The sequence below is a fragment of the Rhagoletis zephyria genome, unplaced genomic scaffold, assembly GCF_001687245.7.
Source record: "Rhagoletis zephyria isolate East Lansing unplaced genomic scaffold, Rhagoletis_zephyria_1.1 Rzeph_scaffold_01691, whole genome shotgun sequence".
Classification (NCBI taxonomy): domain Eukaryota; kingdom Metazoa; phylum Arthropoda; class Insecta; order Diptera; family Tephritidae; genus Rhagoletis; species Rhagoletis zephyria.
The window spans coordinates 26,108-50,162 of record NW_016158775.1 but is presented as its reverse complement, the minus strand read 5'-3'; the positions used below and the strand labels follow the sequence as shown (position 1 = coordinate 50,162).

Genomic DNA, 24,055 nt, shown 5'->3' with positions numbered 1-24,055 from the left:
GTTGAATTTTTAATTATTTTTTGGATAAATTGAAAAACCCAGATATCTAGCAACATAGGTATTCAATAAGGAGCATTAGAATATATAAATAATATTGTAAACATGAAATTGATTTTAATTAAAAAAAAAGTTCTATCAACTTTCCGGAATTTTTTTAGCTAGGTTTTATCTACTCTATAAAACAGTACAGCATAATTATTGGAATATATAAAAATGTCTTTATATGAACACTTGTTTAGCAGACAAAGTGTCCATGAACGNTTTGGAACCTGGATGGGTGATAGGTCTCAAAGACAAGATTATTGTTAAATCAAAGGGCTTCCCCGAAGAACAAGCCAACTCTGAAAAAAAGCGCGAGGATAACGATGCCAAAGCAAGTTAGATTAGTCTTTAGCATGTGCAAATCATTTTGTTCGCAGTAAAAATAAAAAAATCTTGCTGTAATTGTGTTTTCTTTTAACAAAAAGGAATATATTAGTTGAATTTAATTATTTTTTGGATAAATTGAAAACCCCAGATATCTAGCAACATAGGTATTCAATAAGGAGCATTAGAATATATAAATAATATTGTAAACATGAAATTGATTTTAATTAAAAAAAAGTTCTATCAACTTTCCGGAATTTTTTTAGCTTGATACTAGCACAAAAGTATGGATATGAACTAAGGTGTATTGAAGATGACCCCGATTATGAAATGTTGATAAGCCAAAAAGATGACCGACAAATATTCTATGGATTGGAACCTGGATGGGTGATAAGTCTCAAAGACAAAATTGTGGTTAAGTCAAAGGGCTTCCCCGAAGAACAAGCCAACTCTGAAAAACTCGTGAGGATAACGATGCCAAAGCAAGTTAGATTCGTCTTTAGCATGTGCAAATCATTTTGTTCTAAGTAAAAATAAAAAATCCTGTTGTAATTGCGTGTTTTTTCACAAAAAGGAGTATATTAGTTGAATTTAATTTTTTTTGGATAAATTGAAAACCCCCAATATCTAGCTACATACATAGGTCTTCAATAAGTAGCATTAGAATATAAATATAATATTGTAAACATGAAATGGATTTTAATTAAAAAAAGCTCTATCAACTTTCCGTGATTTTTTTAGCTAGGTTTTATCTACTCTATAAAACAGTACAGCATAATTATTGGAATAAAATGTCTTTATATGAACACTTGTTTAGCAGACAAAGTGTCCATGAACGGCTTGACCACAGCACTGGTGGCAAAACAAAATATTAAGCCAAATGTAATAGAAATGGGTAGAGCAGGCAAAGCTTTGCGCCATATAGCCAATAATAAAAGTGTTAAACAAAGCCCAATTAATATAGCCACAAAGCAAGCAATAGTAGTGATCCAATCACCATAGCTGGATGCTTTGCCAACTAGCACAGAGTAAAATATGAAATCACCAAGACCCAGTTTGATGCCGCCTGAAATAAAATTTAATTGTAAAGTAGACTACGATTTCCTTCGAGTTTACGTACGTTCTTGCTCCTCAAGTGGCGTGCCGGATGTGTTTGCCCTAGCAGTAGTTGTGCGATACTCAGTTGATCGATTAGCATTTTGTCCGTTGCTAGCCTGTACCTCGATTTGTCGTCGCGAAGTACGTTCATTTTGGTTATCTGTCCATTCTTGGGTGAATCCGGCTTCTATATAATAAGTTAAAACTTATTTAGAAAAGTGTTTTTTTACGATTTTGAAAATTTTGCACTACTAATAAAGACAAGGAAATGTATTAACTAAAAATAATAATAAATTCATCCAAATGTATACTATGAATGAAAAAGAATGAAGTATTAGACAGAGAAATTTTAGTAAGTAGTTTGATAAGGCTAAACACATAGTGGAATGGCGACCGAAGCGAAGAGCATTGCATCGAGCAAAGCGTCGATTACAAACGTGTATATTTCAATGGGAGTGCATATATCTACGCTTTGTTGTTCACTATGTGCGCTCCCATTGAGCTATACACGTTTGTAATCGACGCTTCGTCCGATACTCTATGCTCGCGGCTCTACTAAGTTTGTAGCTATATCGTTACCTTATTATAGAAAGGACCTAACTCATTTTCTTTCGAAATTCAGCACTATACTAAAGTTGTTAAGTTACCTACTAAAGACTTAATCGAATTTAAAATCAACTATATCAATAAATTAGTTCCAACATTTATTTAAAAACAGGGTAAGGGTAAACAACAGAAACTGAAGAACTTTAGTTTTTATAAAGTTGTATAACTACGCTGCAGAGACAGATGTGTTATATAAGGCCTTTCTATATTAAGGTAACGACATGCACAAACATACATAAGTGCAAACAAATTATAATGAGGCAGTCGAAAACCCACAAGCCACCAATACTACTTATCAAAAAGCGCAATGAATAAAATTTAAAAAAATATATTTTGGGATAAATACCATTTCCGCGGATTTTAAATGTGACAAGAGGCATACCTTCGGCGGCCTGGGCTGCGTCGTCTTTCACCTCGTTATTGGTATTACCTGTGCGACGTGCCGAGCCGGCGGAGGAAGAGGCTTGCTCTTCGCTGACTGCTTGTGGTGTGCCGTTCTCGACGCTCTCGTCACTTTTGCCACCACTCGCTTCATTGGAAGGCTTAACGCCCATCACTGTGTACATAACAGTGGCTAACAAAGTTAATGTGAAAAAAAGTATCAGTGAAAAAAAGATCTTTCCTGCTAAATATTTTCTTGAATGAACATATAGAGCAGTAAACTTACAAGAATAAATTAAAGCAGGAAATATTTGTTCATTGCGTTCTTGAGCTGTCTCCACTAAAATGCGCAGAGGTCCCTTCGGTGCAAGGACAGCAATCAAATCTAAAGGTTACAACTTTTTTTATTATATTCATTTGANACGACACCGAAATTCCAAAGTATCATTATCGTTGTGGGGTAATCCATTGGAATATTATAAGCGCGTAGCAACTCCCTACAAAAAGATAGATCATAGCATAAGTTCAAATAGTGCGATATTTGAAGAACTTACTCAAGATAGAGATAACTGAAAATAAATAGCAGCATGAATGAAGAGAGGATAAGCCAACCATGTATGATTTTGTAGCAGCGTTTTTTGTACAGAACAATCAACAAAATAGTCATTGCTACAACTACACCCATGAGAATCATAGAGTTGGCCAAAGCGTTCCAGAATTTAACGCCAGGATCTGGCGATAATTCATGGAAAGGTGTATACAAGCTGCAAAAAATACATATTGAGCATATACGTAATATAAACACTTTTTCATATTACAGATAAACATCTGTTGAAGAGTAGAAGCTCACTGCATTTATAGTAGCCACAACAACAAGCATACATAGGGATACGGGCACGAACAATTTAATAACATGCTGAGCTCCATATTTTAGGCCCTCTTCATCTAGTTCGTCAGCAGTAGGTCGACGTGGACAGTCATCTGTCGCGCTACCACCGTCCCCACCACCAGTTCCACTGGCTCTGGTCCGTCGTCCAGTTGAACGTACAACTACATTAGGTACTTCCAATATAGCCTATAAAGTTTTGCAGTAGTTATATGTACATAAAGTCTAATTTTGATATTTTTAATTGAATCCTGATTTTCATCGAGTTCTTACCCCATCCACTTCCTCATTTGCACCATAATTGTTTCGCTTCCGATTTGTCACACCGCCACTGGCGCTCAAATGCGTACTGCTGCTAGCGCCGACGTGTCCGTCCATTAGTGGCGTGTGTTCGTTCAAGACTTCTTCACCTTCCGACGCCGTTGTGTTTTGCTATAATTGCACTATTTGTGTATACGTACCCCTTGCAATAGAACAAGTGGGTTTATAACGCGATGTATATACAACACCGTGTAGCGGACTATAAAAAAAAATTACTTTGCTAAAACGACTATATTCAAATCTACACCATTATTAATCTTTATGATGCAAATATTCCAAAACGAATTCAGTTTTCAAGATTATGAATGAATCAGTGGAAGAAAATTTAAAAAGAATACTAAAAAGAAACAAAGGATACAAAACAGCTGTTTTCCATGGTTGTATTTTTGAGCTCGTAAATCATAGGTCTGTTCGAAGAACGAAGTACTCCAGTGCACGAAAAAACGTTTGAGGATCGTTTTTATTGCACTAACACTGCGTTTACATGAGACAACACAATTGAGAATATGTATTAGTTGTCAAACTAAAGGCAATACATATTTCGGCAAACCGCCGTTAAGCAGTGTTTGCATTATTCAACTATGCGTTCAACAATTGCGTTCAACTCAACGCAGGGTTGCACGAAAAAAAGTTGAATGGCTAAATGTTGGCTGGCGCCCAACTTTGTTGAAAGCGATTAGTTGAAAGGCCATTCAACCAAAAGTTGAATGCAAAGTTGAACAATGCAAACACCTTTTTAGTGTCGTTTGGAGTAAATTTCATATACCCAAAACATATTTTTCATAATTCTGCGACTTTTTGCTGTTATGTATTGCCTCATTAATTGAGGAAGTTTTAATGGACACACAAACAAATTTTCGGTTATGGGTAAAACAATTCAAGTTTTTGTATTCAATTTTTGGTTTAAAATTTCCTTTTGCCATTTCAGAGACTGGAACACGGATGTTTGTCAAAAGCATACGATTTCGAACACGCGTAAATGTATATTTTCTAGATGCGATGGCATGAACCGTCTTCGAAAACATATGTTCGAAAGTTCTAAATGTTACATTTTAAATGCAGCAAAAACCTTGCATTAACTCTTACTTTTAATTTTGATTTTCGCTTATTTCTATTTTAAGTGTACTTGCTTTAGAAATAAGTTTTAGATGTAAAATATTTTGTTACGCTGAGATATATCCTATGGTTGTTGTGTTGGATATGAAAAAAAGAAAATAAAAAAAATAAATCTAAAAATATTCGCTCTGCAGCTGCAGAGCTATTTATGAGGTAACTAAGTAAATTAAAAATGAATCAAGTCAGCTATTTATACATAGTTCATTTAAAGCATATTTCTTTAAGCTTCTTTGACCCCAAAATGTTTAAATATTTTCGATAAAATTTTTAAAGCTGCCACTGCATACATACATAAATACTTTCTCTTTTTCATGTATCAAAATTTGTACTTCGCGGAAAATTTAAGTAGCTCGCGAAATTTGCGAAAGAATAAAGTATCTTCCAAAAATTTGGACAAACACGTATCAGCTTTGAAGTATATGGTGCAAACGGCAACACTGGTTGTGCCATGTTTGCAACACTTGCACCAGATTTGCATCAGCTGTTATATGTGAGTATCTGTCAAATTGTAAAATCATCGTAAAACGAAAACATTGGTTTTCTCTATAAATAACGTAAAAAATATATATTCTTTTTACTATCAAAAGTTAAAAAACCATTAAAAATGACAGCTATTGCTGGTGGTCACGGCGAGCCCAATCCCAATGCTAGTTGGCTGGGTGCGCGTGGTATGTGGTTGGCGTACACTTTGGGCGTGTTGGCAGTACATTTGATACTATTGTCAGTTCCATTCATAAGCATTCCAATGGCATGGACTATAACAAACTTGCTGCACAATGCCGTAAGTGTTCCAATAAGCATTTTAGAAGATAATGTTGAAAGCATTTTTATTTTTGCATCATAGGCGCATTTTTACTTCTTGCACATTATTAAGGGAGCTCCATGGTTAAGCATTGAAAATGACTGTGCGCGTCGGCTAACACATTGGGAGCAAATCGACGATGGTGAACAATTTACCACAACACGTAAATTCCTTACGGCGGTTCCCATTATTTTGTAAGTAACTAGCCTATGCAAAGTTAATAAAAATATGGTTGGATAAATTCTTAACTCCTGTTTCATAGATTCCTGCTCACCTGCATCTATACAAGGAATGATCCCGATCACTTTATTGCAAACTTCATTTCCCTTGTACTAGTAACTTTGCCCAAATTACCACAGTTCCATGGAGTGCGTCTCTTCAACATAAATAAATACTGAATTGTCAATTATAATGCCATTCGGAGCTTTGAGATGGTGGAAAGTGTTGTTTGTATGAACTTTTTATAGACTGAGTGGATATGATTGGTACATGGATTCAAATTAACTTTAGTGACAGGATATTTTATACGAGTTTGATATTACATCTTTACTGTATAGCAAGTACAGCAGCAATTGAGTTGAAGGAAATGGAAGTGACATTAAAAATTAGAGTAAAGCATTCTTAAACTAAATAAGTTAATAGTAAAAACAAATATTTTTAAAGCAAGCTATCTAAATATAAACGAAATCGGACTATAAATATTGGTTTACCTAATTGTCGACTCGTTTGCCACCTATCGTTAAAATTTGTAGTGGAGTTATTCCTTTTAATGAAATTAATATAAGTTGTAAATACGAACCAAATCGGACTATAAATACGGGTTATTCAAATATCTCGACTCTTGCGCCACCTATCGGATTAATCCATCTGTCGTATTGCATCGTCATCGGGTTCTGAGTCAACTGTGAAATTTCAAGCCCCAAGGTATTCGGGAAGCTGGTCAAAAATTTATTGTAAGATTTGCTCCTAACAAACATATGTACATACATACAGAGCAAGCTAATTAAAAGCATCTATAATAAATAAAAATTAAACCTGAAAGTATTATCTGTTATGCAAATGATGCAATGGTAGGAGAAATGAAGGGGTTATGGGTTGATCATAGGTTGCAACGCAACCTCATTTGGGTTGTCGGTGGAAAAGGCCACTGAAGTGAAAATATATGAATGACAACTATAGTAAAGTCCTATTAAGTTGGAGATAATATAATTTTGAAGTACCAGTAAATAAGCTGAAGAAACTGTTGGATAAAGAAATAAATTCTTAATAAAAATTCTGCGGTAACCACAAAAATTCAGCTTTCAGTTGTAATCGACCCATTAGTCGTTGAAAGTTTCGATAAGTTTCCACAGAGTGAGCCGAAAACGAGTTTGATAGTAGTGCCACAGATATTTAACATTTTAAAATAATTAATTTATTGCGAAGTTTATAGATTTATTTCAAGCTACAAAACATAATCGGAATAAAGTATGAAATGCATAATAATATTTTTAAAGACTTCGCAATGCCACAAAATTTAATTTAACATTTGAGTCACCCTGTTCATTTCTCCGTTGGCACTCCAATGGGGCTGGTGGAGCAAACGCCAGTTCACAAGCTACGTAGTCACAATTGTGTGCCAACATTGAAAAGTCGATTGCCAAAGTGAAATTGTTGCTTGATTTAAAATATATTTTCTGCCACATTAGCCACTTTATTGCACCTGTGCACAGTTTGTTGTGTTCTTTTGCAACAGTTAATTGAATTGTTCAACAAAGTTTTTCCTCGTAGCTAGTGGTTTGACAAATTCGATTACAAATTTGATCTCCGCTCGCGACAACAGTACCTCGAGCAAAAGGAAAAATAATCAATTATCTTTTTTTTTGTGGGGTGCCTGCAAAGCAGTGAAAAAGTATTCAAACTGTTGAATTTGCCGCAATTATACTTGCAAACATCGTCGTCATCATCTCATAGTGCCCGGAGTAGTAATATGCCTGTAAGTGATGTGCTAGTATTATGGCTCTTACAAATAAAATAACAGATTTTGTTTTAGGTTCACGAATTTAGAGTGGAAATGACTTGTTCAGGATGTTCCAACAGCGTGGAGCGTGTTTTAAACAAGTTGGGTGGTAAGTGGCGTTAGCGAGGGTGATAATGATGGCAACAGGCGCGTCCATACATCCATTGATGCGCTTTGGGCGCTATGTACAATAAGCTCCAAAGTGTTTCTCTTTTTATTACATATTCATAATATTAGATTCCTTGGCGATATCCTTGTAGTTTTTTTTTTTATTTGTCCCTGAACTTAAGTAGTTTTTATCGTCTGCAAACTTGTTCTTTCAGCGTTGCTTACACAACCGCAGTGTTTATTATAAATGAATTAATTGGGCTTACAATTTAATGCATGTCCAAGGCGAATTATTTGCAAATAATACAAATATGCACATACGTATGCATATGTTCTATGAAGCTAGCAACAAACTATCTTTGCTTATCAGCGTTGTGCTTTTGTCCAAGCATTAATTAGGACGGAAAAATAAAAGTGATTGCAAATACACCAATTAAGATTGCATAAGTAGTTTCAGTTATCTATTCACCCATATCACATGCATATTTCTTGTATATACATAATTACTTTCACTTTTCTCTATTTCTTTGCACAGCGGAAAAAGTGGAAAAGGTCAGTATCGATCTCGATTCGAAAACAGTGCTTGTGACATCGAATCTGACTTCAGATGAATTATTGGAAACTATCAAGAAGACTGGCAAAGCGACGCAATATGTAGGGGTGAAAGAATGAAACGAACTTTTTTGCAAGTTCCGCAAAATTGCCAAATTAAAAATGGAAGTTTAATGGGTGTAATCAAGTAAGTATTCAAGAATTAACGTGGCGGCGATAGGCTTAACAGTGAAACTGTAAAAGGCCAACTAAATTTATATTTTGCGATTATAAAAAAAAAACAAAAAAAAAATCGTTACCTATAAATGATCCATTGAGTTATACTCTCAACAAATATAGTTAAATAATACATTTAATTAAAATTGAAATTCATAAAAAGAACAAAATGGACCAGTAAAATTGTATCTCTTTAAAGATTATATGTATTTACATAATTAGCGAGTTCATCGTACATTTAATGTAAACCACAAATTTTAATATACAAAAACGAAAAATAAGTAAAAATTTATTCGCATTGGCAGTATGTATAATATTAATAGATACATATTTACAAAGCAAAGTCGATTTACAAAAAAATAATCTATTTAAAATAAAAATATAAATGTAGCCATCGTCAATTTTCAAACCTAATGTTAATCCAAAAAAAAGTTCTATCAAAAATTTAAAGAATAAACTCGAAAAACAATGCAATTTAAAGAAAAAAACTAATTAGTAAGGGGGTGTTCAATGGTTTGCTAAACACTATAAAAATTGTCATTTTAACTACACTCAATTATTTTTCTAGAGGTTTCCAAATCTTTAGGTGAGATCAATTTGCATATTTTTATCATGTCAATTTGTACGTGTTCAAGTAATAATTTAATACAATGTAAATTGTTAACGTACAAAGTTTAAAATACAAACAGAAATACATACGTATGTACACATCACATTTAATGAATTACAAACAATGCATTTTCTATGAATATTATTCTTTGCTGTAGCTGTTGCAACGTAGTAACAATTTCCGCCAATTGTGTCTGTATTGCGCTTAATTCTAACTCCAAATCGCCTTTACTTGATGTTTGCGTCGAAACACACCGCAACATTTCAGAGTTTAATATCTATGAGTATAAATGAAACAGATTTCGATTTGATTTTATAAACTAGATTTTATTTTTAAGTAGAGTAGAAATGCTAAAAAATGTGTGTCAAAAAGAGATTTCGGACACGGCAACAAATGAATAAATATGGTATAAATAAATGAAGATATCGGTATAAATTCCATTCTTTAACACAAATGGTTTTATTCTTCATTTTTCTAAGTTCGACAAAGAGGCAATAGCATCAGCAGCATTCCAAGCAGTTAAGCGAAAAAAATCTTAAGATAAGCAAAAATGAAAATTAAAAATATTTGCTTGGTGTTCTCTGGCCATCGCTGTTGTTACTTTTGTTTGGCATGTGTAGAAACGAGGTACTGCTGTTGCTTTTGTTACTGATGCTATCAGCAGAAGCGTTTGTTTTTACTTTATCTAACGACTCGTGTTGTTGACGGTGTAGTGTGGTGAAGCTGCTTGGAGATGGCTCTCTTGTAGTATATTGGCTATCAAGCACCTGAAAATTTTCATCACGCATTCCATATGCCACCGATTGTCGTGGATCAATTAAAATACTGTCATCGCAGCCTTTTGGTGCCCCAGCAGCTGGTGTGTCTATGGCGGAGTTATGTGGGGCTGTTGGATGACTAAAATCTATTTGGACTCTTTGAGAACTGGCTTGTTTGTTGCGAAAGCTATTGGCATCAAATGTATGTAAATTAGATTTCCAAACCAGTAACTGTTGAATATAAAGAAAAAATTTATATTATATAATTTTTTCACACACAAAGCAGACATTACCTGTCGATCCTCGCCCGCGGAAGCAAAATGTCTACCATCTGGAGAGAAAGCGACGGCACAAACTTTGTCAGTATGGCCAGTTAGTGTATAAATTGGTCGACCTTCTAATAAATCGAGCAATCTTATTGTATCGTCATCGCCGCCAGTCAACAAGAAATTTCCACTTGGGTGAAATGCAACATCATTCACCGGCGCCGAATGTACTTGATACAATTGTATCAGCTCGCCTTCGGCTATGTCAAATATCTTAACGCGGTTACAACTTAATGCTAAAGCCACCAGATTACCGTCTGGATGCCATGCCAGCTGTCGTCCCATACCTCTTTCCTCGGTGAACGTTCGCACACATTCGCCTGAAGATGTATCGAAAATTCTTAACGACTTGTCGTCGCCGCACGATGCAATTAACTGGCCATTAGGGCTGAATTTTGCTGCACGCACCCAATTTGTATGTCCAGTGAAAGATGTTAGGAATTTGCGTTGGGCGACTTTCCAGAGTTTTAGCGTTTTGTCGTCTGATGCTGTAATTAGCTATATAGATTTCGAAAAAACTTATTACAATGCATTTTGTGAAAACAAATAAACTGATTATTATTAACCACATTACCATCGTTCCGCTGGGATCAAAATCTACACTTCGAACCGCCTTGCTATGTGCCAAAAATTCACCAGAAACGCCGCGTATTTTCGGTTCCCAAATCTTCACAGTGCGATCTTTACTCGCCGACGCCACTAAATTTGATTTTGGAGACCAGCTTACGCAATCCACAGCTCCTGAATGCGCACTAAAACGGATACAACGCGCAGCTTGCTTTAGATCCCACAAAATCACGGAAATATCTAAGGAACTGGTAGCCAAACGCTGGCCACACGGACTAAACCGCACCTGCGTAATACCAGAGCAATGCCCGGCGAAATGGCGCTCCAAACAAGGTTCCGCAAATAATTCTTCGTCTAACATATTGATAGCTTGTATATAGGCGAAATTCCCTTTAAACTTTTAGCAGTAGTGAAATAACTCTGGAAAAGGCGAAAATGCAGCTTATTTCTTTCGGACGGCAATTTTTTAAAATTCAACAGCTACTCGTTGTCAAAACAAAAGTTATAACAAGTAGATATGCAGACAGTACGAGCAAAAAAATGTGGTGCAATTTCTAACTTGGTATTGATGCTGTGAGCAATTTTTATGGCATGACATGTCTTGCTGTGTAAAATCACTACTTTTGGTAATGATTGTCGATAGTAAAAAATATAATCCCCACAATTAAATAAAATAAGGGTATTCATCAAACCTTATAAATGCATTGTAAACCCTATAAACAAGGCGAATTAATATAAGGTGATAGCAGGAGTACAAAAACAAAAATTTACATGTATTTTGTTTTTGCTTTGTGTAAAAATTCAAACAAAATTTTTCAATTTGATATCAGAAGCCGTGCGGCGAAACACATACACAAAATCAGCTGAGCTAGTAACACCACCTTATATAAATTCGCCTTGCCTATAAACTTATAATTGTGTAAACTTTATAAATGAACTGTCAAAATTTGTATGGAAACTCGTTTACACATTTCTGATAAATTTATCCAGCGATTTCACTGAATAAACTTGATAAACTGAAGTCAATACAACTCTGTCGCAACTCTAGCCATGTTTTCTTAGGTAATAATCGAGATCCGCATAAAAATTTTGCACGAAAATTCAACAACAACGTTGTGATCCTGACAGAGATCTGGTTCAATTATTATACGTTCTGTTTGTTTTGTTTCACTGATAATTTGGCCGCAAAGTTTGGTAGCTGTGACTAATGAATTCATACACAAACAGACATTCTGCCATTGTTTCTTTTAACTTTCTTCAAATTAATAGCCTTTATGTTATATATATATATTTATTTAAATACATATTATCTCGTAAATATAATTTTTTCCCATTTAGTGAGTTAGTTTCTATAATTTCTTTATCCTCGTGCTAGTAGTATAAAGTTAGTGATACTGAGCTCTATAAGCAAAGAAAACAAGACTATTGTTGCATGTGTAAACGAAAAGAGAGTGTGGGTCGTTCATGTAACAGAGTGCGTAAACTTATAAAATTATCTGCTTGATAAAGTTATCGGTTTAGATGAATACCACTAATAGGAAAATAATGAAATCAACTTGTAGATATTTCATGATTTTAAAATTTAAATTATTTCCAGTTAAGCAGCTCTGCCATCTACCATAAATACATACATATCGCACACCTCCTTCAAAAGAGTCACAACTCAGAATATGTCATTTTTTAGATTATGTGCTTAAATTGTACACAGAGCTTTTATTTACCTTTCAGCAAAAGCTGGAGCAAATTTTTGTTATAATAGTTGCGTTCGATAACAAAATTAGCCAGCACCAGCCAACAATCAAAATGAATAGAGTAAGCGAAAATTCTCTCCCAAAGAGAAGAAAAAGCAAAAAAGTAAACGAACAGGAAATTAGCCATTACTTGCAAAAACCGGAAGAAGAAGACAAACCAGCTGACTTTGTTTATGTTGTATTTGTAGACAAACTGATATTCATGTTACCTCCATAGAAGAAAAAAGGAAAGCGAACGTTCAATGTTCGCCAGGAACATTTCTAGAAGTAAAAACTAGTTGGCGCTATCATAAAGTCACATAGCAGGCAGCCAAAAAGCATATAAATACCAAAACTCGGAAAAAGCAATTTTGTTTGTTTACAAAAATTGCAACCATATGCCTTGTGATCATATGTTTTCGTGTTGGATAAGTTTTGCTGACTAAAATTTTGCCAGTACAAAATGAACGCTTCTCTTGCATCAAAATGAACGCTTGCTCTCTCAATTTTTGTGTGTTGGATAATTTTTTGTCGTTATCGAACGCCATCCAGTAAAAATTTGGCAAAACTATTACAAATTCTTGACTTGTCGAACGCACCTAATTTGTTTAACAGTAGCTACACACTATGTTGATTTTCAGCGAGCATGCTCGTCGTTTGTAGCGTGGTTTGCGAGCATCGCATTGGAAACAAAAACAACAACCTCACTTTGTGTTGATGCTTGCAGTGTGCACATCGCGGATAAATGCATCCAAGCCATGTGCGTTAATTGAATTTTTGATAAATGAGGCTAAATTACTATATGTATATGTATGTACATACATATTACCCTGCAAAAAATTGTGCGACTAATCTCTAAAGAGAGTATTCCGAGATTACTCTCAATCGGGTACAATTGGGCATTAATTAGTCGCAACTAGTCTCATACGGGTACTAATGGAGGTCAATTAGTCTCGACTCATCCCTTATGGGTATAATTGGAGATTAATTAGTCCCCAACTCATTCTAACGGGTACTATTAACGATTTAATGATATGTACGCACTTAGTCAATGAAATTTCATGTGCGGCGTTGGCACACAGAGAGAGCATTCGCCTAACAAAACTAAGCAACCCGGTTCGAATCTTAGCTGGCGCAAATTTTTATTTTTTAAAAGTGACTAGTCGCTTTTTATACCCTTTCGGGTATAAAGGTGAACAATTAGTCTCTTCATAGGACATGCTCGAACAAAAGCGAACAGTTCATTCCATATAAAGAGATCAGAAATGGTATTAGTCGCATGTTCCTTTGCGATTGCTCCCGGAGTCATCCCGGAATAGTCCCATTTTTTGCAGGGTAGTAAAATATAAATAAATTTAAGTAACACATACATAAAAAACCCTAAGTCATAAGTATTTCAATTGCATCATCCGCGTCTTTCCTTTCCATGTTTACGCTTTGAGTACAAAATCACTTATGAGCCGCTCGCCGTTTGTAGCAAACGACAGCCAGCATGTTGGCGCACATGTGCGCGGATATGCTCGTCGTGTGTAGCTACTGTAAGAAAAACCCCCTAACCATATGATTATCATGTGCTAAGAAAGAAGAATTAGACTTCATTCTCTCAACTTCTCAGAATGTAGAAAAGCTAAGAAATATATAATAAGATAGGATATATTTAAACAGCCTCCAGAAGATTTACCAAAAGACGCCCCTGAACTGAACAAATCAGTTTGATTTAAAATTTTGTTTGAGTAGTACCTGAGTAGACTAAATGCTGATATGCCAAATGAGTGTCCGGCATGCGGAGAGACCCCTCACGACTCGAAACATCTCTTCTCATGCCCGGAAAACCCGACAACCCTAATGGCGTTGTAGCTGTGGATCGATCCCGTAGAGGCTGCACGCTTCTTAGGGCTACCGTTAGTGGAACTCGACGACAACGACTGAGATATCAACCGATATGGGCGGGGTTGTTGTAGCCGCTTCAACAACAACAACAGAGCAATGATCATATTCTTAGGCAATGGTCATATTCATTCTCCCCTACAAAATCCTCAGCCACACTTTACCACCTGGACGAAGGAGGTCAGACTCCAACCGGGAATTCACGTCGATGATACACCAATTCCGACGGTGAACAACCCGAAGATACTCGGAGTAACATTCGATAGTCTGCTCTCCTCTTGGGTGCATACAACCGCAATTGTCAACAAAGTACAAAGCCGCAACAGGGTCCTCAAGTCGCTAGCCGGCAGCACCTGGGGCAAAGACAAAGAAACGTTGCTGGCAACGTACAAGGCAATTGACCGGCCGGTTCTGAACTACGCTGCGCCAGTGTGGTCACCGGGGACTAGTAGGACGCAGTGGATGAAGCTGCAGTCTTGCCAGAACACGGCACTTAGGACAGCGACAGGACGCCTCTTGATGTCGCCACAACGCTACCTGCACGAGGAGGGCACATGCTCCCAGTTAAGGAGCATAACATAATGCTCTGCAGGCAATTCCTGATTGGGAGCCACAGATGTGGCCATCCGAACAGGCAACTCCTTGCAGAAGAGCCCTCGCCCAGGCACGTCAGGAGGCATCTCTACGAACTGACGGAACAGGCAGCGTTTAAAAGAAAAATAAAAGAAATCTGGATCCTAACATCGATGAAAGGGTCTGCAAAGCTACAACAAATGTACACTCCTGTACGAGGACTATATAGCGAGAATTAAGGTCTGGAGCCCAAGCTTTTAGATGGATTTACATTGCGATGGTAAAACATATTCTCTACTACTGAGAAGAAGTCTGGAGGGATGCTCTTAAGAAGAAGGTAAACGCTAGGAATACGAACAAAGTTTAACAGCTGGATTCTCTGCTGATAACAGGAGCAACGAAGACAACAAATCGGCCACTGTTAAGTTTTGACCGACAGCCGAGTAAACCCTACCCAGGATCAAAGCTCGACAGATAAAGGCTTACTCGGAAGTTAGGTACACCTTCCAGCTTCTTTATTAATGCGGAGTTTTTCCGGCGGAACTGATACATAGCTATCTAAATTGCCTACTCAGTACAAAGTAGCACTTGTTGGCAAGAGTGATTCTGCATTGGATTGCGAGGCTGACATTATTTTCGGTGTTAATGCTGGTTCTCTATTTTTTCGAAACCGTTAACAGTACCGCGCGTGCTGAGGCGCCAATTCGCTGACTAGTTGTTTGAGGAGATACTTTTAGCCTGTTCCCGTACTCCAGGATTTGCAGGTTTTACAGAAATAGCTATTTTCGCCTTTAATAAACCTTATGTGAACGTGGCGTACGGGAACGACTTTGGTCTAAATCCTGCAAAACCTGCAAATCGTAGACATTCTGGAACGCTCTGTTTGTCTTGCCCTTGTTTACCACCAGACCCATTCGTTTTGCTTCCTTATCTAACTTGGAATGTACAGAACATACTTCACGTTTTTTGTTACGCCAGCAGTTGTTCTCTCTTGTAGTAAATTATTCCTAATCGGTTCATTTCTACGGCTCTTGTTATCTTCTCCAATATCAGATTAAATAAATCGCACGACAGGGAGTCACTCTTTATAAAACCTCGTTTGGTATAAAACGGCTCGAATAATAATATAATACATTGGCGATTACACATATGTTAGTGTTTGGCCGAGCTTCTCCTCCGCTTTGTGGCGTGCGCCTTTACGTTGTCAAAGGGAAGGGACCTACATTTTTACGCCGCCTCCGAACGGCGACGATTGTATTTTTTTGAGAAGCTGTTTTTCATGGCAGAAATACACTTGGAGGTTTGCCATGGCCTGCCGAGGGGCGACCGCTATTAGAAAACAACTTTTTTTGTTTTGTTATTTTTGATATCGGGTTGAGCCGGGCTTGAACTCAGGCCCTGCGGTTTGGTAGCACGCACTGCTAACCACTACACTGCTGGTATTGCCGTGTTAGTTTCGCTGGTATACCAAATTCAGATTTCGCAGGATTTAGCAATTCCTTTTTTGTGCTGTAGGAAGCGACTGTCGAGGCACTGTGCATGGACTTCGTCGCCTTCAACTGAGTGCTGGGGTCATTTCTTCCCTAACATTCAGCGTTGCTACCATTCAGTAGGGTGTAGGAATGCCCTCTCCACAATTAAGCACGCTATGGACATCGTTCGCAAGCTCGCGATACTTATTCTTACAGAAATTTCCTCTGGTTTTAAAATCTTCCGAAAAGGCCCTTCCACATATAACTTTGGCGTTGCGTTGGCGTCTCTTCAAGAACTGACTATGAGTATATGAATTCAAGTACAGCCGTCCAAATCGTAAAAATTCGGCGACCCTAACGCCAACACAAAGCAGCTCTCAACTTTTCGCGTGCGTTGCTCGCAAACTGTTGAAAATAAATAAAATTATGTGAAATATTTTTCCTTTTTAATAAAATGTGGGCAAGAAATATCGTTTTTCATGCAGTGATTGATATGAAATATTAATTTATCTGCCGTTAGTATGTTAATTTAGTGGCCAAAGCATTCGCTGCCAAGCGTTCATTGTAGCAAGCATACTTTTAACGCCAACGCCGAAGTCAACGCGAAAGTTCTATGTGGATGTGGACCGGCTTTAAGGGCCGGTTACTCAATGTCTGGTTAACACTAATCGGCGGTTAAACATCGTTATCGACGACTTCGACTCCATGCATATAACAGGGAGTCGGTAACGTCGATAACTATGTTTAACCGGAGATTATTGTTAACCAGACATTAAGGGCCGGTTACTCAATGTCCGGTTAACACTAATCTGCGGTTAAACATCGTTATCGACGTCTTCGGCATACTTTTAACGTGAGTTGTGTCAAACCAACGCCAACGCCGAAGTCAACGCGAAAGTTCTATGTGGATGTGGACCGGCTTTAAGGGCCGGTTACTCAATGTCTGGTTAACACTAACTCCCCGGTTAAACATTGTTATCGACGTTCTAACTCCATGCATATAACAGGGAGTCGATAAGGTCGGTAACGATGTTTACCGGGGGATTAGTGTTAACCGGAGATAGAGAAACCGGCCCTAAGTCGTTTAACTTTCTGATAAGATTTTCGGGCTTCTTTCCTATTCCCTACATTTCAAGATCTTCGTTCTCACGTATTTTGGCTTTTTTCTTTCTCTTCTTATTACAACAACCACACATAGCTTCCCACTTTAGCTACCTATATCGATCCCACAAATATCGCATTGCGCCCGATCGCAGCGTGATTCTGTACGCGGCATCTTTTCTCTCTGCAACTTCGTGACATTCCTTATCCTGCCAGTTGTTCTTTCGAACTCGCTGGAATCCGATTGCTCCTTCGGCGATGGTACGGAAATGTAGTTACAATGCATAGCTTAAGTCGATATTTTGAAAGAACCCTCCATTCTCTCAAACTCACTCAGCTATTACGTAATATTATCCCTCTCTGCAGGATATATTAAAGCAAACCCGTGATTGAAGCCTTGGAAGGGAATGCTGCATATCGTTACCTTAATTCACAAAGGCCCTAACCAACACTTTTTTCGAATCTGTATTTTTCACAGATTATATTCCGCTTTTTAAAACCCCCGGTCTGTTTTTTGATTGTCTTTTTATAATGTTTTTTGTTTCTCCTTTAAAATAAAAAATTTGTTGGTTAGCCCCTTGGTGAATGTTGTGCTATAAGCAAGGGGTCGACTTTGCTTTCAACGAGTTCCATATTGATACAGATTTTTTACCGAAAATTAAAATGCCTTCAACAGAAAAAATGTCAAATCCTTATACCGGAAATAATTTTACTTTAAGAAACATTACTTGTCTTCTGCTACTAAATTTTGAACTTGAAGGCGAAATCCACATCTTAATATTCATCGTGGAATGGATAATGTGGATGACTGGATAAACTGTAATAAATCACTCGATATTAGAATAAAATCCAAAATTACAAACAATCGCAAATTATACTTCGACAATGGGACCAAACGTAATTTTTTATCCAACTTATCAATAATTTCCATCTCATGATCATCCAATTCGAAATCCGCCACATTGAAATTACTCTCAATTCGACTTGGAGTTACAGATTTTGGTATTACAGCATTACCACGCTGCAATTGATAACGGAGACAAATTTGTGCTGCTGTACGTCCATGATGAAAAGCTATACTTTTAATCTATGGATGAAAAAATCACAATTTTTGCGAACGCATACCTAGAATATAGCCATCATCGATTCGCCACTTCGCTGCTTGCTATGTTTGAGTTCCGGTCTCTTAACGACTGCGAGTTTGGTTGTACCGCATTGAGTTCGTTCGTTTAGCCACTTGCTGACTGTTGGCGAATCGATGACGGCTTATGTAAGCTTAATAGCAGACGCCATTGAAACTTACCATATTATCGCCCAACAGATAAGGCTCATCTTTTGCCCACGACCTCCCCGGTGAACCCAAAGGGCTATAAGCAACCAACAAAATTTTCTTCTTCTTCAAATAAGCCATAAGGCGCATCTGGTTCAAATATGGATGGCATTCAACCTGATTGACAACCGGTTTAATCTTAGCGATGTTCAAAATTCGCTCAACTTGTTTCTTATTGAAATTAGATATGCCTATGGAGCGCGTCAAACGACGATGTACCAAATCCTCCATTGCTTTCCATGTATCCACGTAATCCACATGCGAGAATAATACACGCCCACACGCGTCATTTGGTATCAATTCTTTCCCCTCCTTAAAGCCCATGGGCCAATGTATTAGGTAAAGATCGAGGTATGATAAATTTAAGTCGTTCAAAGAGCGACAGCAACCCTCCAGCACCAGCTCGGGCCGATGAAAAGTATTCCACAATTTGCTGGTTATAAAAAGTTCATCGCTGAAAGTGATTTAGGTTGGAGAGAGTGGCAATGGATTTAAGATTTAATTAAATGAAAATTAATTAGTTATAGCTTTTTTCACAAAAAAATAAAATAGGCTTAAAGAGCTTTATAATGTGATATTTTCATAAAAATTTTCGATTTACATACATATAAAGTCTTCTTTATCTTTTATGAATTTGAGGGTTAGAATTTACCGATTCACAATGCAGTTTTTTATAGTTTCGTTTATGGCTTTACCAACGGCTTGCTCGTTCTGGTAAACATGAGCACAATCGATCATGCGATAACCCACATTTATTGCGTGCTTGACTGCCTTATAGGCCTGGTCTGTATTCGACTGAAATTGTGTACGAGAAAAATCGAAATTTTTGGAAAAAGTGATGCGCAAATCTAGGTAGATACTTACACCAAAAGTGCCCAGACCAAACAAGGGCATCGTACACCCATCATTCAATTTGATTTTAGGAATTTCAGCCTTTTTCACATTGCAATCGTCGGGCGGTTCCTTAACTGGTTCCAGTCGAGAGACTGGCTTTAAACATTTTGACTTTTCAGGCCTCTTTGTCGCTTTCTTTTCACCGCATTCTTTTTTGGACTTCAAAGTATGCTCGGATTTTTTAGCTGGTGCAGAGCACAACTCCTTAGCAGCATCTTCAACGCCATTCTGGGCTTTTGGAGGCGCTTTGCTAGAGCCTGCGGCCGTTTTGCTATATTTATAATTTTTCAATGTTTTGGAGTCCTCTTTAGTAGGTGACGAATCCTTTGTATTGGACATTGGCTCAATACATGTGCCAGATACAGTCTCCTGCATTGTCGTTGTAACGCAATTTTTCGCTGCGTTATTTGCGCCATTACCTTCTGTTATTTTGTTGCTGAACAAAGTGAACGAAGTGTATGTTTGTATTAAAAACTCAAATTTGGCATTTAGTCCTTTTTGTCTGAAATCAACTTACCCAAATCCCAAAAATTTGAATATGCGATATTCACCGGAATATGCACGAACAAATTTGTTACTCGTAAATTTGCCTATGTTCAATTTTTGCATTCTTCATTTACTAATTGTAGTTTAGAAATAACGGTTAATTTGATTTGGCTATTAACACTATGTGTTTATTGTTCGAAGAAATTAATTTAATGTACATACTTACTATATTGAAAGATATTTGAAAATTTTTATTGACTTTTTGATTCATTTATGTTTAGTTTCTCGACATGATTGATTATTGAATCATGGTTTCTCGTTTTCTTTCTTTCTTTTTTTTCAAAAAGTCAACAATTTAAATCATATCCGGTGCCTGGTTCAAATACTGGCTTTTCCTTATTTGGTAAGATATGTAGATCTGTACCATTTTACAACCGAACAGGTTAGAGGCAATCATTTTCAAACGGATGATGCGGATGTCCAGTGCCACTAAATCATTAAAAAAAAATGAAAATAACGGCTTTTAACAAAGATGGGCTCTAGACAAATTAGAAGGAATCAACATTTTATAGTTACTAAATATTTTTTTGCAATGGCCATAGATGGGTATTGGTTAAGGTGCGCACTGCGATTGTGCCCTTGCACATGGGCCATTCCAGCGAAGATGATACCATAGGTAAAAAAAAAACTTCATGCATTGCGTTTAAATCTGTGGCAACAGTAACAGGTAGAATAATTCTTTAGAAATCCAGTTTTATCGATTTATTTTTCACCATGTGCTCTACTATTATTCTTATAAATGCGATTACCTCTGACATAATATTTTTTCATCAAGTTGTCAAGGTATCAAAGTATTAAAGGCAACAATGCAAAAAATAATTATCCAAAAATTAAGTACAACTCATGGACTTTAAAACAATGCTGAGTTATTACAAAAATACATTTATGTTGAGAGGTTGTCAGCTTTCAAAAAATACTTATTGGATTTCCTACCCGACCTAGAAAAATTTTTGATTTATAACTTAACTTACAGATACGTAAACTTCCCATTGTTTAAATAAGGCCCATTTATTAAAAATAAAATAAGTATTAATATAAAACTAGTAGTGTTCATTTTACTCACGAACTATGTGACCTCAATAGTGAATCTTACCAGCCGTCGCAAAATAGTGTTCCACCCTTCACGAGTTAAAATATATTTGGTTAATTTTCAAATAATGCCGTCAAAGGCATGGTACAATAAAACAGGTAGAAGCCAATTTGACGTCAAACCTACAAAAGTCAAAGTTTTCGGGAGAGTAAAAATAAAAATGAGCGTGTGTAAGGAAAAATAAAAAAATACATTTCACTGGTTGACGTTTTTAAGTATATTTGAAGTTTATTCTTATTTATTTATTTTCTTTAGTTAAAATTTGATAAAACGTGTATGTTGTTTTCTGTTTTTGTTTTATGAGTTGCAGTGTTGTTGGAGGGACTTTTCGGCATAAGGGTCATAGGAACAGCACTTGGCTTCAAACGTGCCTTTCCTGTACCTCCCGGTGTATTTGTGGAATCTACTTCTTTAAAATGTTTAACGCACAGCAAGGCATTTCACTGCAGCTCTGCCCACAGCTGCTTTCGCAACGTTCCTTACGCGAAGGACATTGAGGCACGTTAAAAAATTAGTGGTATCTGCCTTATATTTAACACCACATAAAAAACAACGCTTCAGGTGTTGCATTTTTAACACATACACTAAGTATAAACCGCGCAACACTACAAAAATTCAAATGCAAATTAAAATTTGTTATTAACGAACATTAAAAAAAAACAACGATATGACATTCAAAGCGTAACGAAATATAGGAAATAAAATAAAATCAAGTTGAAGTTTAAAGGTTTGGTTCTCATGAGAGCAACGTCATTTTGGCTTCTACCTGTATTTATGTGCCTTAGTCAAAGGATAAAATTTACTTTAACAGTGTATTATGTAATAATTTGAATTTAATTTTTTAACAGGTGGCAACTCTTTTTTGAAAAAAATAAGATCTTACTGCACATCTACAGGCCTTTAATTTAAAATCTCATTTTTTTTAAATCGAACGACCGGAAGAGATTAATAAAAATGCCTTCGAGTATTATGTGAGTATTCTTCTGCATGGTAATGAACAGTTATTTGGAAAATATATGAAAATGTTTAAATTTATCAGTAAAAAATTTTTTGTAACCGATAGAGAATTGGGCTATTAATCTCAACCTCAATCTAAATACACATCTTGATCTTAATCGTGACCAACCACCACCGCCATCCCCTACCTTCTTCTGGCGATTTTTTGTTTGGAATTAGATCCCAATTAGTGTGTAGTTTTTTTTGTTACATCGATGTTTGCATTTACTTCCAACCGAACGCAAAGAAGTTTCACTTCAAAAATGTTTTTTCCAAGATCTCGATTATAACATAATTATTACAACTTACTTTGACAAGGTTTCTCTGCGAATGTTGCAATTCATTAAATGAAGTTTTTCCAGATCGTCGCGACTTAATTGGAAACTTTCAACCGTCAAATTATTATCCATGTGATTCAGACAAGTTGTTCTTATCAATACAGCATTGCCACGCTGTACTTGATAGCGGATTAAAATTTCAGTAGGTGTTTTCTCATATTTGTTTGCCAAACATAAAATTAGTGGATGTTTCAGGAGTGGGACGATATTATCGACTCCCGTTCTTGGCCCTGTTGGCCCGTAAGCCATGAAAACTATTTTATGCTTACAACATAGGTCCATTAGCTTATTTTGTGTCAAATAAGGGTGACATTCGACTTGTAAATTGGCTGGTGGTATGCGGGCCACTTCAAGTATGCGTTCGATTTGCTCTGCATTGAAATTGGCCAAACCAATCGATCGTACGAGACCCTTATCAACTAAGGCCTCCATTGCAGCCCAAGTATCTACATAGTCGACATCAGAATACATTATTTCACCTCTTGTGTTGCGCGGATAGTCTACGAAACCATCTTTAAAACCCATCGGAGTTTGAATAACATAATTATCCAGAAAATCGAGTTTCAATTGTTTCAGTGTTTCTTCCAGTGCTGGGCGTACGAATTTCGGATGATGTCGCGTATTCCAAAGTTTGCTAGATATGTACAGTTGCTCTCTGAATGCAAGATGATTAAATAGAGGGGGGAGGGGCGGTTCAGAAAACATAGATTTAAAATTCCACATACCGTTTTATGAAGCCTTCGTCGATTTTCTCTTTAATGCCCTTTCCCACTTCCTCTTGATTGCAAAAAGTTGGCGAACAATCTATGTGTCGATAACCACTTTCGATAGCATCTTTTGTAACACGAGTGGCAATATGGGCCTCCAACTATCAGCAATAAAAAAGAAAAAAGTCTGTTGACTGTCGTAGCATATTTCTTTAATTCTTACCCCATTAGTGTTCAATCCAATGATTGGCATTTTAACGCCGTTGTTAAATTGCACAGTTCTAGCAAGCGGACTTCGAAGGCGATTTTCGCGGAGACAGGTTTTTACACAGGGCGCGTACATTATTTTTTCCTAGCCCAGGCTTGATAGAACTGTGAATACTTAAGATTTTAAAGCCAAACTCCGATCGAAGCGCGTTTTTCTATGTTAACGCAAATTTGGAAATTGTTAATTTTCTTAGTAATATTTTTGATGATTTTTCTTTGACTAATATCTATGTTATAATGTCATATCATCGGAATAAAATAATAGTAAAATTTTAACATCACAAGTGAATGTATAAAATGTTTTCTTAAGATAAAAATTAGCGAATATAGTGCTATTTAAGATTTTTTTTATTAAAGTGTACTAAATATTTCAGATACATGTAACCAGCGAAGAAGTAACCTAAAGCTAAAA

At 36.6% G+C, this 24,055-nt stretch overlaps 6 protein-coding genes across 6 annotated transcripts; 2 read left to right on the top strand and 4 right to left on the bottom strand.

Moving 5' to 3' along the window:
* Positions 1 to 122: 122 nt before the first annotated feature.
* On the bottom strand, positions 123 to 4,011 carry Psn (presenilin). The gene is made up of 9 exons (XM_017618716.1): positions 3,611 to 4,011; positions 3,270 to 3,526; positions 3,006 to 3,215; positions 2,872 to 2,948; positions 2,738 to 2,836; positions 2,417 to 2,644; positions 1,487 to 1,651; positions 1,160 to 1,432; positions 123 to 215 (listed from the first exon to the last, which is right to left on the bottom strand). The coding sequence occupies exons 1-8, from the start codon at positions 3,713 to 3,715 to the stop codon at positions 1,164 to 1,166; spliced, it is 1,410 nt and encodes a 469-aa protein (XP_017474205.1). The 5' UTR covers positions 3,716 to 4,011; the 3' UTR covers positions 123 to 215; positions 1,160 to 1,163.
* Positions 4,012 to 5,200: 1,189 nt separating this feature from the next.
* ORMDL (sphingolipid biosynthesis regulator orosomucoid 1-like) lies at positions 5,201 to 6,590 on the top strand. The gene is made up of 4 exons (XM_017618717.1): positions 5,201 to 5,264; positions 5,362 to 5,555; positions 5,619 to 5,770; positions 5,839 to 6,590. The coding sequence occupies exons 2-4, from the start codon at positions 5,379 to 5,381 to the stop codon at positions 5,972 to 5,974; spliced, it is 465 nt and encodes a 154-aa protein (XP_017474206.1). The 5' UTR covers positions 5,201 to 5,264; positions 5,362 to 5,378; the 3' UTR covers positions 5,975 to 6,590.
* Positions 6,591 to 7,135: 545 nt separating this feature from the next.
* On the top strand, positions 7,136 to 8,722 carry Atox1 (Antioxidant 1 copper chaperone). The gene is made up of 3 exons (XM_017618697.1): positions 7,136 to 7,551; positions 7,609 to 7,684; positions 8,219 to 8,722. Exons 1-3 carry the CDS (start codon positions 7,546 to 7,548, stop codon positions 8,353 to 8,355), a joined length of 219 nt encoding a protein of 72 aa, XP_017474186.1. The 5' UTR covers positions 7,136 to 7,545; the 3' UTR covers positions 8,356 to 8,722.
* A 269-nt stretch (positions 8,723 to 8,991) lies between these two features.
* On the bottom strand, positions 8,992 to 11,358 carry Poc1 (Proteome of centrioles 1). Its single transcript, XM_017618696.1, has 3 exons — positions 10,720 to 11,358; positions 10,113 to 10,643; positions 8,992 to 10,050 (listed from the first exon to the last, which is right to left on the bottom strand). The coding sequence occupies exons 1-3, from the start codon at positions 11,071 to 11,073 to the stop codon at positions 9,619 to 9,621; spliced, it is 1,317 nt and encodes a 438-aa protein (XP_017474185.1). The 5' UTR covers positions 11,074 to 11,358; the 3' UTR covers positions 8,992 to 9,618.
* Positions 11,359 to 18,148: 6,790 nt separating this feature from the next.
* LOC108364843 (aldose reductase-like) lies at positions 18,149 to 20,324 on the bottom strand. The gene is made up of 6 exons (XM_017618691.1): positions 20,217 to 20,324; positions 19,670 to 20,135; positions 19,458 to 19,600; positions 18,779 to 19,259; positions 18,354 to 18,562; positions 18,149 to 18,292 (listed from the first exon to the last, which is right to left on the bottom strand). The coding sequence occupies exons 1-6, from the start codon at positions 20,306 to 20,308 to the stop codon at positions 18,250 to 18,252; spliced, it is 1,434 nt and encodes a 477-aa protein (XP_017474180.1). The 5' UTR covers positions 20,309 to 20,324; the 3' UTR covers positions 18,149 to 18,249.
* Positions 20,325 to 20,591: 267 nt separating this feature from the next.
* LOC108364845 (alcohol dehydrogenase [NADP(+)]-like) lies at positions 20,592 to 23,776 on the bottom strand. The gene is made up of 4 exons (XM_017618693.1): positions 23,600 to 23,776; positions 23,395 to 23,537; positions 22,641 to 23,324; positions 20,592 to 20,674 (listed from the first exon to the last, which is right to left on the bottom strand). Exons 1-4 carry the CDS (start codon positions 23,717 to 23,719, stop codon positions 20,629 to 20,631), a joined length of 993 nt encoding a protein of 330 aa, XP_017474182.1. The 5' UTR covers positions 23,720 to 23,776; the 3' UTR covers positions 20,592 to 20,628.
* Positions 23,777 to 24,055: the final 279 nt, after the last annotated feature.

Excerpts from the sequence above, each read along its gene's own strand:
- LOC108364843 (XM_017618691.1), bottom strand. The coding sequence starts at position 20,308 with ATGCAAAAATTGAACATAGGCAAATTTACGAGTAACAAATTTGTTCGT. Across the intron at positions 20,136-20,216 it reads TTCAAATTTTTGGGATTTGG|CAACAAAATAACAGAAGGTA; the intron begins GTAAGTTGATTT and ends CACTTTGTTCAG. Across the intron at positions 19,260-19,457 it reads AAAAACTGCATTGTGAATCG|CGATGAACTTTTTATAACCA; the intron begins GTAAATTCTAAC and ends AATCACTTTCAG.
- ORMDL (XM_017618717.1), top strand. The coding sequence starts at position 5,379 with ATGACAGCTATTGCTGGTGGTCACGGCGAGCCCAATCCCAATGCTAGT. Across the intron at positions 5,556-5,618 it reads CAAACTTGCTGCACAATGCC|GCGCATTTTTACTTCTTGCA; the intron begins GTAAGTGTTCCA and ends TTTGCATCATAG. Across the intron at positions 5,771-5,838 it reads ACGGCGGTTCCCATTATTTT|ATTCCTGCTCACCTGCATCT; the intron begins GTAAGTAACTAG and ends CCTGTTTCATAG.
- Atox1 (XM_017618697.1), top strand. Across the intron at positions 7,685-8,218 it reads TGTTTTAAACAAGTTGGGTG|CGGAAAAAGTGGAAAAGGTC; the intron begins GTAAGTGGCGTT and ends TTCTTTGCACAG.
- Poc1 (XM_017618696.1), bottom strand. The coding sequence starts at position 11,073 with ATGTTAGACGAAGAATTATTTGCGGAACCTTGTTTGGAGCGCCATTTC. Across the intron at positions 10,644-10,719 it reads TTGATCCCAGCGGAACGATG|CTAATTACAGCATCAGACGA; the intron begins GTAATGTGGTTA and ends AAATCTATATAG. Across the intron at positions 10,051-10,112 it reads CCGCGGGCGAGGATCGACAG|TTACTGGTTTGGAAATCTAA; the intron begins GTAATGTCTGCT and ends TATATTCAACAG.
- LOC108364845 (XM_017618693.1), bottom strand. The coding sequence starts at position 23,719 with ATGTACGCGCCCTGTGTAAAAACCTGTCTCCGCGAAAATCGCCTTCGA. Across the intron at positions 23,538-23,599 it reads TTGGATTGAACACTAATGGG|TTGGAGGCCCATATTGCCAC; the intron begins GTAAGAATTAAA and ends TATTGCTGATAG. Across the intron at positions 23,325-23,394 it reads GACGAAGGCTTCATAAAACG|AGAGCAACTGTACATATCTA; the intron begins GTATGTGGAATT and ends TCTTGCATTCAG.